Source organism: Hydra vulgaris, chromosome 12 (genome assembly GCF_038396675.1).
Source record: "Hydra vulgaris chromosome 12, alternate assembly HydraT2T_AEP".
NCBI classification, from domain to species: domain Eukaryota; kingdom Metazoa; phylum Cnidaria; class Hydrozoa; order Anthoathecata; family Hydridae; genus Hydra; species Hydra vulgaris.
In genome coordinates this window covers 65,717,479-65,738,433 of record NC_088931.1, presented here as the reverse complement: position 1 = coordinate 65,738,433, position 20,955 = coordinate 65,717,479, and the positions used below count along the sequence as shown (strand labels likewise).

General features: G+C 27.2%; 1 protein-coding gene across 1 annotated transcript in view; it reads left to right on the top strand.

Annotated features, from left to right (window-relative positions):
* Window positions 1-20,955, top strand: part of LOC100212535 (copper-transporting ATPase 1) — a 78,578-nt gene that overhangs the window by 6,260 nt on the left and 51,363 nt on the right. Inside the window, exons 2-6 of the mRNA XM_065814161.1 lie at window positions 1,603-1,788; window positions 2,022-2,185; window positions 11,308-11,540; window positions 14,390-14,552; window positions 15,398-15,508. Of these exons, the coding sequence (XP_065670233.1) occupies window positions 1,603-1,788; window positions 2,022-2,185; window positions 11,308-11,540; window positions 14,390-14,552; window positions 15,398-15,508 (857 nt within the window). The remainder of the gene's footprint in view (window positions 1-1,602; window positions 1,789-2,021; window positions 2,186-11,307; window positions 11,541-14,389; window positions 14,553-15,397; window positions 15,509-20,955) is intronic.

Here is a 20,955-nt window from a genome sequence, read left to right as displayed (position 1 = left end):
GAACGAGAAGATCAATATCCATATTGATGATCAGAAAGTAAGTTATTAGATTCAAGATTCAAGATTAAGTGTTTATTAATTAAAGACTCAAAAACCTTGCTTATGATAGAAAGAAGACTAATGGGATGGTAGTTAGATGAGTCAGATTGCTCTCCTCTCGACGAGGCAGGTGGCTCTCATACAACAGGGAGCCCATCTCTACTCTACTGGTATACCCAGATGTTGACTATATTTGCCCCTAATTACAATAGAATTACCCTTTATGATATACATGAAAAGAAATCCTTTTACAATGCCCCAACACAAACACTGCCAACATACATCAGAGTATTACCTGAAGTCTTACCCAGAAGTACCCTCAAACAGTGCCCAAAAACATCTATGTTAAATTTATGATCAAAACATCAAAAAAATTTATGTTAAATCAACATGAAATGACTGCTCTTTAAAAAAGTAAATAATATAACATAAATTTTACTTACTTACAAAGCAAAGTATAAAATTTCAAAGACAAAATTTACTTTTATTTGTAATTGTAAATAACAATTATTTCTCAAATTACTTTTATGTAAGCTGTTTTTGCTAATTAGTTACTTTTACACGTAAAAGTAATTTGGTTTTATGATGTAGCTTTATTTTACTTTGTAAAGTAAGTGTTATGTTTTTTAAATATTATATTTATGTAAGTTTACTTCATAAATAGCTTTTTTTACATATAAAAAAGAAATTGCATTTCGATGTCATTTTTTTTACATAATTATAACCAAAATTACTTTTTAAAGTAAATTACTTTACATGTCTTACCATTAAAAGTAAATTACTTTACATGACTTACCATTAAAAGTTCATTTAAACTTTTGCAAGAAAAAGTAAAAATACAAATTACTTTTACTTTTAAAAATAAATTACTTTTATCAGAAAAAGTTAGTTATTTAAAAAACTTAACTTAAGTAATTAAGTTTTACATGTTATATAAATTATGTACAAAAAAAAGAATTACTTTTAAATTTAGGTAAATTATATCTTTAAATATGAGTTAGTAAAGTAATTTACGTTAAAAAGTAATTCATGTTTTACATTAAAATAAGTAAAAGAGCCATCCCTATTTAATACACTTGCAAAATTTAGAGTATTTAGCACAAATAAAAATCTGCCACTGCTAAAGTATCCTGTTGCTAGACAAAATTAGGTATAATCTTAAATGCCCTTAATTCTTAAATCTTAAATACCCTTAATCCTAAGTATCCTAAGTAAAAAAAAGTATTACTTTCAGAAGAATTGCAGACTTTATATTCATTTTCATGTCAAATTTAGTTAAACATTAGTATTGATTACTTATTAATTTTGTTGCAAACTTGCTATTCTGACCTACTGTGCAATGCCATTAAATTAATTTTGAAAATTAAGTATTTTAAGTCTTAAACTAATAATTTTTCAATTTTTTTTTAAAGTTAAACTGCTGATTTATCAAGTTAAAATTTTGAGGAAATCCATTTATTTATGATAAATACTAGAAGTGTAAATTTTATTTTATATTTATTATATAATTGTGTTATTCCAAATATGTTATCCTAAGTATTTCATAAATATTTTTTTTTCTAGAACTGCCTAAAAAAAGTCACGAAGCACCAGTTTGTTCTGTAGAGGTTGACCTCCATAACAGCGATCTCCAAAACATTGAAAGAGATAATGACAAAGATAAACTTTGCAAATCATTTTTTCATGTATCTGGAATGACTTGTTCATCTTGTGTAAACAAAATCGAAAAAGAAATGAAGAAAAAGAAAGGTATTAGTGTTTTATGTGACATATAATATAAAAATAATGTGAATATAAATCACAATGCATTTTATAATTTTAGTAAGAACTTTTTTTTTTTTTTAACTTTAGTAAAACTTCAAAATATGTAATTAAATATTGTATTTTTTTAATTAAATTTATTATTTAATTCAAAAGCCTTTCCAAATTATAATATTTTTCTGATTTTGATTACATACAGATAATTGGATTTCAAATTTTAGGTATTTCTTATATTGCTGTTGGTTTACTTGCACAGAAAGCTGAAGTTATTTACGATAAAAGTTTAATTGATTCAAATGATGTTACAAATTATATATCTGATCTTGGTTTTCCAGCCACCTTTATAAAAAGTGCGAATGTTATTCAAAAAACTATAGAATTCAAGGTTAGTTATTTTTATTGTATTTATTATTATTTCTTTTTGTTACTATTTTTGTTGTAGTTTATTATTTCTTTTGCATAGCTGCAGCTGATGTAGAAAAGGTAGAGAGGGTTTTTGATGTAGAAAAGGTAGAGAGGGTAGAGATTATTTATAAGGTAGAGAGAGATTATTTATGTTTAAAGTAAAATGTAGCTATCCTGGCTGTGTTTAAATGATTTTTATGTAGTTAATGCAAACTCCTCTGTGCTATTCAAAGGGATTCACTCCCAACAAGACTGCAAGCAACATTGTTAAGTTAATTGTTACTAAAAAGAATAGAGTTAAAGAGCAAAGAAATGGGTGACAGAAGACTTGAAAAGTTGTAAGTTGTATGAGTAAGGAAAACATGAAGATGGAAGAGAGTTTCAAAGGGTTTAAGTGTAGGGGAAAAAATTAGAAAAATACAGGTACAGTAAAAAAATAAGAGTTTGCTAAATGACGAGTCCAGCATAAATGAGTTTTAGTTAGTTGAACGAAAGATGATAGCTCATTTGAGCAGCAACCATGATAGTATTTGTAGAGAAGATAAAAAGATGCAACTTTATGACAATGGAAGAGAAGCTCAAACTTGGCATATAGAACAGGTCCAATTTACAATGAGAAAGAGCATCATCAAAAGAACCAGCCCAAATATGACAGCAGTATTCCATACAGGGACAAATAAAATATTTGTAGAGGTAGTGAGTGGAATCAGGAGTAAAAAAATGCACAGTAAGGAGAAGCAGCAAACCTTAACTGATGTTAATTTAGCAATCAATTGTATAAGTGGTTTTCATGTAAAATCAATAGTGAATGATAATCCAAGAAGATGTAAAGAAGAGGACTCAGTGAGAGGATTGGGATTCAGTGAGAGGTTGCCATTCATCGATATAGAAATGTCGAGAGTATTGTTACAGTTGTTTGTAGTAAATAATTGAGTTTATTTAATAAGATTGGCGGCCTATTCTAAGTGATCCAAAAGAGAAGGCTTTTTTTTCAATACAGGAGTATAAAGTAGAATCATCAGCAAATAAAGCAACTTTAGATGTCAAATTGTCAGAAAGATCATTAAGCAAGATAAGAAATAAAACATGACCAAGGATATAACCTTGAGGTACTCCAGAAGTTACTGGAAACGGAGAAAAGTGTTGGCCTTCAAAGATGATTTTAATAAAGCAGTTAAAATGAAATGATTTGATACTCTCAAAAACTTTCCCAAATACACCACATGAAGCAATATTGTAGAGAAGACATGTCAAAATCTTATATATATATATATATCAAGATATATCAAGAACAATAGCCCTAGTCTCGCGGCCTCCATCTAATGCACCATAAAATCTTTCAGTCACAGCAGTTAACAAGGCAGTGGTAATCAGCGAGAAGAATGCAAACTGTATTGACTATCTTACAGTAAGTTATTTAACTCAAGATGTTAGAAATTTGTTGATCAATGGCCCAAAGACCTTGCTAATAACAGATAGAATATTGATTAGGTGTTTTTGAAAATTGAAACAATGGATGCCATTTTTCAGCAGGAAAATAAAATTCAGTCAAGCACTTATTAAATAGTTTATGAGAATTGAAGAGAGTTCTGGAGAACAATTTTGTAAGACTATGACAGGAATGTTGTTAGGATTAGAGTTGTCTTGAAAACGAATCACAAAGTTAACTATTTGAGTTATAATAATATATAAATTATTAATTAATTTTTTTTATCTGTGTATGTAAGGATTAGTTCATTTTTGTGATCATCCTATATTTTATTTTGCCTGGGATTATCTTACATTAACTGGGCTCTGGTTATCAGGTTATAAGATTTATTATATGAAAATACTTATATTATAAATATTTTAGATTTTTTTGCTTATAAAAGCTATAAATATAAATTTAAGGCTTTTGTTATCTGTTGCCTAGTTACATGTACATGCTATTGTGAAGGAAGAAAATAGTTTGCTATCAGAGAGAAGCATAGCTTAGCGTATAACTCAGTCTAAACAGTTTTCCCAAATATTACTTTGATTAAAACAGTTTCATAGGCATTTCATTTATATTGTAATTAAAAAAAAATATTTTGTGGTGGAGTATTTGAATTAATAGTTGCTCATCTCCTTAACATTGTGCATCATGTGGATCATCATCTATGATCATCATCTGTGATCATCATGTGGATCATCATCTGTAATCATCATGTGGATCTTTACTGTGATCATCAATTGGATTATCTTAACTCTAAAAATATTACAAATTCTCATCACACATTCAGATAAACTAGCATAAAAGCATTTATTAAAAACCTTTAACTGTATAAATTAAATAATCAATCAAAATTTAATCATAATGAAATATACAGTGGTGGCTCAAAAAATTAGAGCCACATCGAAATTTAGACAATATTTGAGTTTCGACTGTGAAATTAATTAAAATACATACGGATGTCCAGTTTTTGTCATTTTGCATTGTTAATTACTTTGTTTTGAACATATTTTTACAATGACAACACTATTGAGCGGTTTAGAGTGAAGTTAGTTGCATTATTGCAGAAGATGTCACATTTTAGTACATGTTGTACTGGGCGATAGTTGTGTTTCTGGTGGTTTTTATTTGTTGATTTTATATTTTTACACCAAAATTTGTTTATTTTACTATTCAACACTTATTATATATTCTATTTACAAGTAAGTTATCATTATTTTACAACTTTTTTATCATATTTAGGTAAATTTTGCTATTTTTTAAAATAATTGGTGTTTTTAAGGTATGGGCAAAGAGAAAGATATTTCTCCCACAAAACTAGGGCTTACTCAAGGATATTTGTCGAGTGGAAATCATTCCAACAGGCAAATTGCCAAGTGTGTGAATGTTTCCAGAGCAACAGTCAATAGGATTAAAAGAAAACTGGACAATAATCAATCACTAAAATTGAATAAAAGAAAAAGTTGTGGACGAAATCGAATTACAACGCCTCGCACCGAAAGAAAAATAAGGGATATTGTGATAGAAAATAGGAGAAAATCGAAAAAAGTGCTTAAGGAAATCATAAACAATGAAGGTATAACAATATCCCTTGCAACACTTCGGAGAAGAATGGCGGAGCAGGGGTTTAAGGCCTGTAGACCAGCCAAAAAACCAAGGCTCACCCAGGCAATGAAGGATAAACGTCTCCAATGGGCTAAAAATCATCGCCATTTTACCACTGATGATTGGGAAAGAATAAGTACTCAGTTTCTCTTCATAAACACATTAAAATTTAAACGAATGCCATATTAAAAAAAAAGAATATAAATATTTCATCAAAAATATTAACCCAATTTTGAAAATTTTAGGTTTGCTTCTCAGATGAATCCACATTGGAAATTCTAATGGATAAAACTAATTTCGTCCGAAGAAGGACAGGTGAAATGTTCAATGAAGATTGTCTTGTGGAGAGGGTGAAGCACCCGCTAAAAATTATGGTCTGGTCAGTCATTAGTAGCCAGGGTACTGGAAGGTTATACATTGTAAAAAATACAATGCGGCAGGACCAGTACATCCAAGTCTTGAAGGAAAGAATGATTCCTCAAGTGATGGAATGGTATCCGAATGGGAACTTTACCTTCCAGCACGACTCTGCTCCATGCCATAAGGCAAAAACTGTAACAAAGTTTTTAGAGGCTGAAAAAATCCATGTATTACCCTGGCCAGGAAACTTGCCCGACCTAAATCCCATAGAAAATTTATGGGAATGGTTAAAAAGGGATATAAGTAAAAATCTTATAACAAATAAAAGAGATTTGATTGAAAAATTAATAAATGTTTGGCACCACAGAGAGGAAATAAAAAAAAGTTGTCAAAACCTCATCAAAAGTATGACCAGAAGAGTTGAAGCCGTAATTGCTGCAAAAGGTGGCCACACTAAGTATTAGTGATTTTGTGTACAATATTTTGTATATCTTATTTATTTTTTCTAAATATACGTTACACTTCTATATTTTTGTCATTTACTATTATTTATATCCTATATTCCCAAAATAAATAGTTGTAAATTTAATTCATTACAAAATATAGGGAAAATCAGCTTCAGAATATGAAAATTTGTAAAAATGTTGGGTGGCTCTTATTTTTTGAGCCACCACTGTAATTAAAAATATAATCAATATGTTCAATTTGGTTCATGATGTTATTAAAGTTTAATTTAAGAACTGTTTTCCAAATATGAACCTTTTATGAAGTGATTTTATATCACTTTTTTCTTGTGACTTTTTAAATATATTTTATTATATGTATATATATATGTGTGTGTGTGCATTATTATAGTATTTGTAGAAAAGAGATTATGGCAACCCATAATAATCTTGCAGCCAACCTTCAACATTATGGCGATACGATAATGGTTGAAGGTTGGCTGCAAGAGCAGGTCCAACTATGGTTACAATGCGTTTTTGCACCTTGTCTAAAAAGAGAAAGGGCATCATTAGAAGATCCGCCCAAGATATGGCAACAGTATTCTATACAAGGGTGGATTTGAGATAGAGATAGAGAATAGAATCCAGAGTAAGAAAGTGGCGAGCACAATAAAGAGATGCAACCTTAGCAGATGCTAATTTTGCAATGGATATGATATATGGTTTCCAAGAAAGATCGGAAGTAAGAGTTAATCCTAGAAGATGATGGTAGATGACTCATCAAGTACATTACCATTCATAAATATAATTAGATCTAAATTATTGTGATAACCATTGCTGAAAAAAATTGGGTTTTATCTGAATTATAGTTCACTAGCCACTGTAAGCCCCATGCTGTAGCAGAAGTGAGATCCTTTTCTAGCTCAAATGCCCCCTCCAATCAATCAGAGAGTGTAGGCTTATCATGACAAGAATAAATGGTAGTATCATCAGCGAACAATGCCACCTTAGGTGTGAGAATATCTGGAAGATTGTTAATATAAATTAAAAAGAGAATAGGGCCAAGGATTGAACCTTGAATAATCCCTGAAGTTACAGAATATGAAAGAGTGCCGTCCATCGAGGACAACTTTTATACTACGATTGGAAAGGAAGGACTCAATAATCTTAAAGATGTTACCAGATACACCATAAGAATAAAGCTTTGGAGAAGACCAGCATTCTAAACTTTCCACCTTTAAAAAGAGTGCAGTCTTGAGATGAAGGAGAGCGATATAGAACAAAGAGAAAGGCCATAGAGTAAAGTGGTGCTAAACGAAAGCACATAAAAAATAGTCTGCAGATTCAAACCTAGATTCAAATGCCCAGGCCAAGCATGTGACTATTGGAGCCTTTACGAATTAAAGGAAGATAACCATCAACACTAAGATCACAAGATTAGACAGCTAAACTCAAATTAGTTTCACAAAGAGCAAGTAGGTCTGGTGAACTTTGCAAGAGATAAGACTCAACAGAAGAAAAGTTACTTCGAAGACCATGAATATTAGTGAATGATAGGTTTAGAAAACTTGGTGATGACTGGTTTTTTGTGTTTTATAGTTTTTGGTACTTTAGTCATTTTGAATTTTTTAAAGAACTTGACTCAAAGCATAGATAGTACTCAGTTCACTATTTAATAGTCCAAGCAATTGCCTCATTACTATTAATAAACCCTAAGCCATAACAAAGGGCTTTGAATGTGGCCTCAACAATGCACACCTAAAGTACGAACAGGGACACCATCCATGCACAGCATGGCACTGTTAGTACTCTAATATTTTTCATCTATTGATGGAATCAGCCTCTCTGCGAGCTACTCTATCTCTATAATTCTCATATCCGGCCTTGTATGGAATACTGTTGCCATATCTTGGGCGGATCTTCTAATGATGCCCTTTCTCTCTTTAGTAGATGGCATCTCTTGTGCCATCTACTAAAGTTCATTCTCGTGTTACTCGTCATTTAATTAAGTCTCCTTCTTTTTTCTGTGACTGTTCCTAAGTGCTCAAAAAACTCTTATTCGTCTAGTTTTTTTCCTTGATCATCAATTCTTTGGAATTCACCTCCTTCATCTTGCTTTCCTGATTCATATATTTTGCTATCTTTTAAGTTGTGTGTCAATTGTTATCTTGCTCTACAATCTTCTTCTTTTCTCTTCCAAAAACTTCCAACCCTAATAGTGGTTGTTTGCAGCCTTGCATTAAGCGTCGCACTCCTACTTAAAAAGGAAATAGGTTAATAATTTGAGAACCATAAAATATTTTTAAATAATTTTTACACAGTACATCATATTTATATTTATAATTAAATTTAAAGAAAATGTAAATATTTAAAAAACCGGATTTTTCTTCTTTTCCGGATTAATTTAGTTTACCATTAATAAAGAGTTGTAAACCGATAGTTTTTCTTACTGAGCATTAAAGCATTTTTATTTATTATATCATTTTGTTATATTATAACTATATATGAAAAAGGTTTCAGGAGAATAACGTTAGTCAGTTTTCTATACAGTTCACACGTATAAAAATGAATTGAAGTATCTTACTACAGAGGTAGCCAGAATATTTTTTTTACTTATGAAAAGTCGGTTAGTTGCATAAAATTTGTATCAAATAAAAAACTGGCTACTTCTGTAGTAACATGATTCAATCCATTAATCTCTGCGGACTGAAATAAACAAGAAAAAACTATTATGCAAAAACTTTTTTTGACTTTTTTTGGCTTTAAATTAATTTAATACATCATTAAGTTGATAATATAAAAGTATGATGCAAAATTTTGATTTTTATTATAAACTATTTGAATATTTACCAAAAGCATGTGATTTTTTTAACCCTAAAATTCCCCCTTTTTGAAAAGGAAAATTAAAAAAATATATATTAATCTTTTTTTAATTAGGAACTATTAACCTAATTCCGTAAGAAAGTATTAAAAAAGTTAAAATTGAAATAATCTTTAAGAAATGTGAGTAAAATCCTATTTTCGCTAAGTGACGCATATTGAATTAATAAGAAACATACATTTGTGAAAAAAAATCTCTTAAACAAAAGCACTTCTCCTTTTTCATAAGAAAAGAAAAATCTATGGCAGAGAGACTTATGTTTTTCATAATGAATTGGTTTGTTTTTTAAAACTTTAATAAAAGTTGCGAAACTATTTTACATTCATTTGAAACTAAATTTTTCAATGTTTTGCTATTTTGCACTGCTTCAAAACTAAATTTAGATTTTTAAGATTTAGTTTAAAGTATTTTTGTTTTAACCATTAAACTTTTTAGTTTTTATTTAGGTTATTTGAGTATTTTATTAAATACATTTAAACGCTGGTACAATTTTCTTCTGTTCTAATTAATAATAGAATATGCGAAAAACAAACTTTGATACTTTCAAAATATAGCTTTATTAATATTATAGACCATTACTTTTCTTTTTATAGAATTCTCAAATCATTAAAATACTAGAAGTTTCGATAAAAAATCAATAGCCACCCTTTTAAGTGACTTTATTACATTGAAGGAATATTTGTAGTCCCCTTCACATAATTCAGGCGTCTGAATATATATACTTATAAGTATATATATTTAATAAGTAATTACACAATTATAATAAAAACGAAAAAATGTTTATTAATTGTTTTGTTTTTGTGAACATCTTAAAGGTATAAAAGTTTGTAATTGAAAGTTTTTTAAAAATGTTTTAACATGATTATTTTTTAGATAAATTTAATAAATTTAAACTTATTGAGTTCAAATTTGTTAAGTTTGTAATATGACCATTGTAAGAATTTCTTTAAAAAACATCTTAAAGAAACAACAACAATAAAGAACTATTGGGCTTTAGTAGTTTTTAAAAGCTATTTAAATTTTATATTTTTAATAAAAACTTTTTAAAAATAAAATTTACTTTTTAATGCACAGAATTTTTAAAATTGCCTTTTAACTTAATATTTAAATTATGACTTAACCAAAGTAAAAATAATAGATTCACTTGTAATCAATTTTAATTATCCATGAGCTTTTATCTAAATATAAAAAAAGCCCAAGAAAATCCTTACTCCTCGCATCACCTGCCATATCTGTTTTAGACTGGTAATTCTCCGCTCGTGCACACATTTATTTCTGTGATTGGCTTGAAGTTTTTTCCAGTTGCCGCTGGTTAAGCCAATATAATGTTTATCAGGGTTATTTTGTGAGGAAGCATTGCATTTGTAAATTATATTTTTTGATAAGCATTTGCCATTTATAGGGCATTCAATTTTTTGTTTGCAATTACAGTTTTCAGTATTTTATTCTTTGAGAAATTCATTTTTATTAATAAATGCATATTGTGGCCTTTTTATAATTTTTTCTATATTTTTGGTACAGCTATAGCTTACTTTAATGAATATTGTGCAATTTGTTAGAGGGAGGGAAATGTTTATCTGTTAATTTAAAAAATGCTTTTCCTATATTTGTTGAAACATTTTTGCTGTACAGTGGGTTGAACCAAAAAGATGGTTCAAGTCTAAATGATTAAATTGAACTAACTTAGCTAGAGAATTGAAAAAAAATATATATATATATAAATTAGTAAAAACGGTTATCTAGAATTTTCTTCAACAAATCATGTACAATATATATTTATATATATAATATATATATATATATATATATATATATATATATATATATATATATATATATATATATATTTAAATATATATATACAATATATATTTATATATATATATATATGCACAATATATAATTATATATATATACAATATATATTTATAGATATATATACAATATATATTTTTATATACATGTACAAATTTGCTAATTGCTGCTCGTTTATAACTTCCATTGTTACATCAAAACATTTGTGCCTGGTTTTTTCTTCCTTCTTTCCTGATAAACCTATAGAAGAAAAAACAGCCTGTCAAAGAAAAAACTACGAAAGATTTTACTAATTTATTTTTTATTGCTCTATTCTTTAAGAACATCAAGCACTCTATTTGTTATATACACTAACATAATTTACATGTGTTTGTGCATGTGTATATATATTTTTTTGTGCACTCAGAAAAAATTCTTAATGGTTTAACTAGTTTTTCCCATTCAAATTTTTTCTGAACAAACTTCTATTTTATTGGAGGCAGAAATATTAAAAAGTAGTAGTTAAAAAAACAGTTAAAATTTTTTAGATATATGAGTGTTCTGATCCAAGTACTATCTACTTGATAGAAAGTTCTCTGCTTAAAAAGAATAAAGCGATAACAAATGTAGTTGTTTCAAACAGTATTGTAAGATGTACATATGATTCAAGCCTATGTGGTCCTCGTGATATAAAAGAGTATATTGAAAGTCTTGGCTTCACAGTCAGTCTCAATAACTTGAAGAAAAATGAATATTTTTCTCAAAAGAGTGAAATAAATCAGTAAGAATTATTTTGTTGAATTTATTGGAGATAAAAATAATATTATAATAAAGCATTATTTTTTTATTATTATTATTATTGTTTTATTATTACTAATTCAAAACTCTCAAGGGGGTAATTTCTTAGTTGTTAGTACATAATATAAACGCTGTTATCGTAAATATGTTAAGTATGGTTAAGTATCATGAAAATCATACTTAATCATATTATTTTTTTATCAACTATTACAATTGAGATAAGTGATAATTTAATCATTTCGATTAATATATTCTATAGATTATCGCATTTGTTTCTATATTTATAGAAATTTGTTGCTAATACTTGGAATGACAAGGTTGTCAATACATCTACCTTTAATTTGCTTTTAACAGTTTCTTACTGTATATTAGATGCTGGTCTAGTATTACTAGACCAGCATCTGATATACTGTGATTATCAATTTCTGTCATTCATTTTATGTTTTACAAGAATGAAACTGGATGAAATGCTTATGCTTAAACAGCTCACTACAATTGAAATGTTTACTGAAAAGATATATTTGATCAAGTCTTATATTAGGGAGGTGTGGTGTGTATAGGGGGCTGCAGTTTATTAAGACGCTCCTCTTCATGTCTCTGCATATCTACATTTTTTTGTTTGGATGATTTTGGATGCAAAACATTTGTTGCAAAGCTGCAGCAAGCAATTGGGCAGATTTTTATTAATCATTTAATTTTATTTTTTTTATTAATCATTTAATTTTATTTTTTTTATTAATCATTTGATATTTTCGTTTTATTAATAAAATAATCTTTCTTTTTTTTAATATTCATTTAATCTTTCTTTTAGATTAATTATTTAATCTTTTTTTTAATAATTTTTTAATCTTTTTTTATTAGTTGTTTAATCTTTCTTTTTTACTAATCATTTATTTTAATGACAATAGATGAAATCTTATCTAGTATTTATAACTTTTTATATGTTGTATTGCATTAATAACATAGTAAGTTAATAAATATACTTCATATAGTTTCACCTATTCAAGATGTAATTGAGAACTTGAAAGTTGTAATTAAGAAACATAAGATGTAATTTAAAACATGAAACTTGTAAATAAGAAATTGTAAGATCTAATTGAAAACATGAAAGTTGTAATTAAGAAAAGTTTATAATATAGATTCTCAGAACAAAGTTCTTTGTATTTTTAATTTTGCTGCTTTAATTTACCTTGTAATTTAAGGTTGAATCCTAATTTCTCTGAGGTGGCCATATGTTTTAATAAATAATAATATACTGTGATATGTATATTTGGGACCCCATTGTTTCCATCAGGTTTAACATTGGGCAATAGGGTCCTAAACCTAACAAGCTGGTAAATTTTCAAACACCCTTTCTAAACAAGCATGACATGAAGCATTTTCTTTTACAAGAACCAAATCCTCTAAACGATTCTTAGATGTAATCTATTGGTGAAACATAGCCACTATCCACTTGTTACAAGAATCTGCATTTAATGATTTGTGTTTCTATCATGATATTTGCTGTTGGTATAGCTGCAATCAACTATATGTTTGCACCTTTTGTAGCAGGTATTTTCATTATTGCACTTCTTCCGTGTTTAACACTTTCTTGCGCTTTTCATTAAAAAAGGTTAAACTTTGTTTTATCCAACCAAACTATCTGATGATCATTTGTGATATGTTCATTGATGTTCCTAACATATTCAACTCTTTGTTTGTTTTCATTACTGTTCATTGTAGAAGGTTCTTTGTGCACTTTTTTTAATGTAAACAATCTGCCTTCTAGGTAACTGGTGATAGTTGTTGTGCTGACACTAATATTAAATTGTCTTAATTTTTTTTTTTTGGGAGCCTAATTGTAGGTTGTCTTATATTTGGCAATTAAAGTTTGCTACAGAGTCACCTAATTATCAACTTATTTGGTTTTATGTATTTTGTACTTACAAATTGAACAAGTTGGTTCTGATAGTAGTAGCATGTAGTGGCAGTAGTGGATGTAGCCAAGTTTGGTCAAATAAATGCTTTCACGGGTTCAATTTAATAACAAACTTTTGGGTCATGATGACCTTTTAATTCCATTATTATTGCTGGTGCATACAAATGCTTAATTTGATATTATCAACTTATTCAAATTCATGTTCCAGAAAATCTTTTATAATGCTTATATATATAAGCTTACATTCGCAGTTACAAATTATTTATTCTCATTTGTATATTACAATTTGTGTATTCTTAATTACATTTTACCATTTTTTAATTACATGTTGTGTTTCTTAATTGTATATTACGATATCTAAATTACATTTCTTAATTGCAACTTTCATACTCTTAATTGCACCTTGAAAAGGTGTAGTTTCAAAGCTTATTTTATAATCGATGTAAAAAAGTTTTAAAATAATTTTTTAATAACTTTGTAAAATAAGTTTTGTATTTTTCAGTTTTAATTTGATTTTGAATTATTAAAGTTTGAGATTTTGAGTGCTTTCGATGCCTCAGGTGTTTTAATATTTTTTCTAACTATTAATGTTCATATCATATTTTTTAATTGTTAATGTTGTACTACACATTTAATTTCAGTAAAAATCAAATGTGTAGTACACATTTAGTTTCAGTATTTTTTTGTGATTTTCAAACAAAAATAAAAATAAAAGTTGCATAAATTTCCATTATACACCTTGTGGTATTTTTTGTGTAACTTTTCTTTGGTTCATTAATTGCTTTTATATTTTTTGTAGGTGGAAACGTACCTTCATATTCTCTGTTTTGTTGCATAAATTTCTATTATACACATTGCGGTATTTTTTGCGTAATATTTCTTTGGTTCATTAATTGCTTTTATATTTTTTGTAGGTGGAAACGTACCTTCATATTCTCTGTTTTGTTTGGTCTGCCTGTTATTTTAATTAAGTTTACATACATGATTTTAATGAAACACAACATTCACGATATATTGTTGATTTCGGGATTATCATTGGAAAATATGATTTTGTTGTCATTGTGTTCAATTGTTCAAGTAATTTTTTAATGTTGTATTATTTAACTGGGTTCAAATTAACACACAAAAATCTAATCATCAGATTGTCCCAAATCCTCTCCTATTTCTAAGTTTTCACCTGTCTTTTTCTAGCTGGGGAAGGAGCAATGTTAGAGGTGGTAAAACCCCTGTAAAGTTGTTTAAAGTTCGTTAAAACCCCCTGTAAAGTTGTTTAAAGTTCGTTAAAACCCCTGTAAGTAAAAGTTGTAAAGTTGTTTAAAGTTCGTTAAAACTATATTGAGTTTTTTTTCTTTAAGATTTAACTTATAATGAATTATTACAAATATTTTTATAAATATTATAAGTTTTGTAAATAACAAAATAATAAAAAAAAAAAATTTATAAACAATAAATGTGCAGTTTTTTAGTAAATAATAAAATCTGTGGTCAGTCATACTTTAATAAACAATTAAAAATCTGTTGTTTGTAATTAAAAAATATATAAAAATTTATGTAAGTTGTTTCTTACTTGAGTAACAAAAATTGTTACTCAAGTAAGTAACAAAATTCTAAATTCATTTTGGAAGTATATTTTAAGGTTTTTGCAGTCATACTTCATTACCCAAATGGTGATAAATGGTTACAAATTTTTAAATAGATTTTGTTATAACGGTTAGTTCTAAAATATTTGTTTCAACAACAACAAAAAAATAGAAAAAATTCAAATATTAAATAAGAAAAGTAAGATTATGATTTAGTTGATCATGATTTTAGTGCGTTAATTTAAGTCCTGTTTATCTTTTAATTTTTAAAATTTTCCTACTCAATGTGTGAATGATATTTTATTTTATTTAAAAAGAAAAATAACAACTTTCTTCTAACAGGTAGTAAGTGGAAGATACTTTTACACTTCTGCTATCAAATCTTTAAGACACCGTACAACAAATATGGATGTTTTGATTGTGCTGGCCACAAGTATTTCTTACATCTATTCTGTAAGTATTTTTAGATTTGTTTTACATTATTTTATTTATGTTTTAAATAAATAATAATAAAATAAATTGAAAAATAGTAGTAAAAACAAATATGTCTTTATGTAAATAAAGTGGTGTTTTTGAACCTTAGGGAAATGATTGTAGTAATAAAAAAAATGTGTCTGGCTTGGCTTTTATTTATGTAAACAAATTAGTTAAATGTCAGACAAAAAATAATTTCTAACATTTTTTGAATACTTTACAACTGGCATAGCAGGCTTGGTCGGGAAGCGGGAGCGATCGCTTTGATAACTGACCACAGGAATAATATTTAGTTGCGAAAAACTGGCCAGATTTTTTAGTCGTTTTGAGAACATTTCAAAAAACAAAAAAAATCGCAAAAAGGATTAATTGGACCGATGAGAGACAATTACAAAAAAAATAAACTAGAAAAAGAAAATAACTTGTAACGCGAAAAAATAAATTATGTTTAGAACAAATATTTTCTAAACATTGCTCTTTTATAATTTTTTTATAAAATTAGGTGACATTTTTTATATAAAGTAACATCTTATGATTGCTTAATAAGGAAACAAATGTTCTTTTATTTATTAAAGAGTTTAATATAATTTTTTATTATATACTCGTGTCTTGTTTCCAGTGCTGGATTAAGGTGGGTTGGGGTTAAAGGGGGCTATAGTTTCGGGCTCCGCAATGTTAGGGGCCCCAAGATAGTTAAGAAGACTTTTTTCTTAGTCATTTTTACGCAGTGGCACATAAAAAGGCCTCCAATATAAAAATAGCCCCCGGCCCCGAAAAGTCTAACAAGATTCTAATAAAATTAACGCTAGATTTAGTTTTATATATCCATTTATTTAACCAACCAAAAATTGAAAATTACAAATTTTTATAATTTTACAAAATAAGGTTAGGTGTCACTCATATAGTTAAAAACTAGTCATTGGAGTGACACCTAAATAAAATTAACAAACAAACAAAAAAATTCAACAGTAATATTAATAAATGAAAGCAAGTGTAAATTAAATTAATTATAAAAAAAATAATGATTAAGCTATAACAAATTAAATAAAAAGACAAAAAAATATGAAAACACTCAATTAATAACAACAATAAAAAAAACTTTACGCAAACGAAAAGGCAAGCACAAAAACTACAAAACGAAAACAAAAATTACATAACGAAAAGGCAAACACAAAAACTTCTACAAAATAAAATAAATTATATTTGTTACTCTTGGCAGATACAGAAAAGCGTACAAATTTTTTAGTGAATTATTTTTGTTTTAAGTAGTTCTTTTTGTTATTTTTTCGAACATTTTTCGAACTCCTTTTCTTTTAAGTTGTTACTTCGCTTTTAATTGATTGTTTTTGTTTTATTATATAAAATCTATTTGTTCGTTTTACTTTTTTATTCCTTTTTTCTTGTTTTATGTTTTTATCAATCTTTTAGTTCGTTTGTACCTTTTAATATTTTTGTTATTTTTAACTTATCTTTTTTATTTTTTAAAATAATTTCTTTCTGTTTTTCCTTTTCTCTTTTTTTCCTTTTCACCGTTAAATAAACACTTCCGCCATTTGCGATGTCATTGCAAAGTATCCTTTATTTAAGCTAAATTATTTTATAAATAAAAAAGTTTTTTTTTAATAACAATTTTATACTTTGCGTGAAAATTTTAACATATTTAAAACATTTCTTCTTAGTAAGATGAACAAATCAAATAATTAAATCATCGAGTTACTGTAGAAATTAAATTAACTAGATAAAAATCAACTAAAAAGGTTAAAAATACTTTAGGAAGAAGAAGCGGAACTGCCTCACAATATTGATGATGTTTAGTGAGTGGGCTTCTTAATTTTAATTAGTATTTAAAACAGAAAAAAATAACTTTAAGTTAAAGTATAACGAGTTTGTAAGAATGGCAACTGAAGCGAAAATATTCAGAACTAGTAAACCAATATCTAATAACTTAAAAACTTTTCTTTATATTTAAAAACTTTCTAAATATATACACAGTGGCGGTCGGTGACAATACACTTTAAAGGGGCCAGGAAATTTTAACCGAACAATATTGCAACGACTTGCTGTCAGTTTAATTGATGCTTCGGTATTTGTTAGGACGCTAGCGTTTTTTGATTAGTTGAGAGAGTTAAGGGACAGCATACTTACAAAATAAAGTATTTAATGACATTGTATCTTTTAATCCTACATAAAAGCCAGCAAAAGCTGACTGCGAACTGCCCTAATAGTTCAAAAGTGTCTTAACTCTTTTTAAAGTAATAAAACATGGTTCAGCATCGGCTGTAGACACAGGCATGACCAAAACAATCTCTATCAACTTTGATACTTCAGAAAATGTTTCAACCAGGTTTTTTTCATGCATAATTGGGATAGGACATTAATTGTGCCGATATCATTAAAAACAGTATTTTCAACAAAACGGTTAATTCCGACATCAACTTAACTTCAATTAGTATTGGTTAGTTATTTTAATACTTATATATGATTACGAGGGAAATGTTGTATACTAAAATTGAAATTTTTCGCATCCAAAATTGGTTTTCGGATCCCAATGACGAGAAACGCTTAGCCAATAAAATGTCATTTTTGTTCATATTAATTTATCTTATTAATGAACCTAAATTATTGATAAGATAACTTTAAACTATATTGTAACTATGACTTTGGCATGAATTAAAAGCAAACCTTATCAACAGTAGTTTAGTGAAGAAGGGCTTCTTAATAACCAATTAATAAAATAATAAAGAATGTAACAATACATATACATTGAACTCTCTGATAGATTCACATAAAGTTTTCTGAGAATGGCGAAAGGGTCAACAAAAACAGAAATGAAAATTTAAAATTTTTTTAATGTTTACAAAATTAAAAAGTTTTTAAACATGTTTTTTAAATATTTTTTTCATAATACAATACATATTTTACTTAATTGAATCCATAATACTTAAATTTACATTTAATCAACATTTACAATGTCAGTCATAAATAATAGTAAACTTCACAAGATTATTTACATTGTCAAAGATGTTTTTCATGTAATTAATGATAAAACAGTTTCATGTAATTAATGATAAAAACTTAACATCTGTTTATAAGCATACATAATAGTACTTCAATGTTTATATAGTTTTAGTTATTTGGCTTTAGCTTTAACCCCAAAAAAAAAATATTTCAATAAAATATTCTGATTATTTTATTTCTATGGTAATGGTAAATGTCAAACATTTTTAAATAATCTAAACTTTGTATATTTTTTTAATTAGTGTCTTTTTGGAAGTATCAATTATTGAAGCTGTATTAAGAAATGTAACAGTACCACCAGTGGTACAGTTTTTGTGATTGAAAAAAAAATTTCTTTATATCTTCTGTTGTTTTAGTTGTTTGTACCTTTGTTGTATCAAACTAATAATAATGACTAATTTTAAAATATTTCTTGAAAACCCAGTTGCATTTTTTTGCTGATTAAAAATTCTTTAAAACTTGTGATGATGCTTATCATCATGGTTGAAATTGGCTCTGGTTCAGCGTTGATCTAATTGGCAACTTAAAAGGTAGAATAACTCAACTGCCACCAAACAATTTAAGCAATTTTCAATGGCTGATTCATTATGTCGCAGAATAAAAACATAAGCTATTTGGAAAAAATAAACTTCAGCAATCCCTCATTGAGAATAGAACAAGAATTTCAAAAGTACAAACAGTTTGTAGCTGTCATTATATTTGTAGAAATGACTAAGCTTTCTAGCGTCACAATATATAAACTTGCTAAAGATTGCCATACACTTGCAATGCATTTGTTCGATTAATACACAAATCAAGATTCTCATTGATATGGCTGAGCCACTATTTTTTCCCTGTAAAAAAATAACAAGCAAGCGTTATAAGTTTTAAAAAAAATAAAACAATATATGCCTGAAAAATTGAAGTTCACTGACAAAAGTTATATAATGTACAAGATTGTTGATTATAAAAGAAATGCGAAACTTTTTCATGATATTTTAAATTCAATTTTCTAAACTGTTCAATTTTCTTAGAATTTCTAAACTTATAATTTTATTCTTTTTACCATTATTAGTCCTGTTATAATTAAATATAAAAAAAGAATAAAATGACTTGTCCTAGAAAATCTAGTTTCTAAAAATTAATATAAATTAATTTTTTTTTACCTAACTGTATCTCTTTAAATATTTATGTCAAACCAACATTTATTCCAGTAATTTCTGTTACATTAATTTAAACATATTTTTGCCATGTTCCTATTCCTATTAATTTATACTCCTAATAACTACATGGTAAATTTTATATCTACATATCCAGGTGAAGAAACCAATATTAACACTGTTAATATTGTTATATAAACACTGTTTATATTGTAATATTAACACTGTTAATATTCACAGTAAAATTGCAATATTAACAAATGTATGATGTTTACAACATTATTTTTACAAATAACCGTTTACATTTAATGTTATAAAGTTTCCTAATATTACTGTACTTTATTGAGTTAACAAAACTTCTGACTTTTTGCAGCAGTAAATTCTTCACTCTTTAAATTGAGAATTAAAAATGGTGGATGAAATTTTACAGCTTAGCGATGTTTTTAAACTTCTTAACTTCTCAGGCCAATTCAATAAGGCCTTGTGGTGCGCTTTTTCATCCCACCTGAAAGCACAATAAATTATGCGCGCGCATCAAAAGTTATATTACTACAAACAAACTAAATAGGGGCAGTAAAAATCGGCCCAGCCTTATTGGCAATGAATTAAAACAACACTACAATACTTTAAATAAATTGCAAATAAACATATCACTTAAAAAATAAAATAATTTAAAATTAGAACTAACTTAGAACTAACTTATAACTGTTTATTTTTATAAAACCTGTCGGCAAATAGTTTAGGCTAATAGATGCATATTTACATATATATAAATACATATTTACATTAACAAATACTTTATTTTAAATAAATCAAGCCGCCACTGTGTATATATATATAGATACAGATAGAGAAAGAGCGAGCGAGCAAGCGAGCTCGCGAGTTACTTGGTATGCATGTTTGTGTTTAGTAATCAGAAACTTCTTTTATGTTTATTTCATAATTAGTTTTATTAACTTCGATGATTTTAATAATTTCATTGAAAACACAATTATTGTTGAAAGTTTTTTTGTTTACAAAATAAATCGTAAAAATTGCTTTAAAAGATTACATTAGAATAAAAAACAGATAAAAAATAATAAAAAACAGATAAAAAATACATACTTTTTAAATAAAAAATAAGAATATAATAATAAAAATCACAAATACATAATAAACTTTCAAAATTTTGACAATTTAAAATATATATTTAAAACATTTATTTATGTAAACAAAAAATATTAGTTTAAAAGATTTACGGCTTTACAGATGTGGCTCTGAGAATGAGCC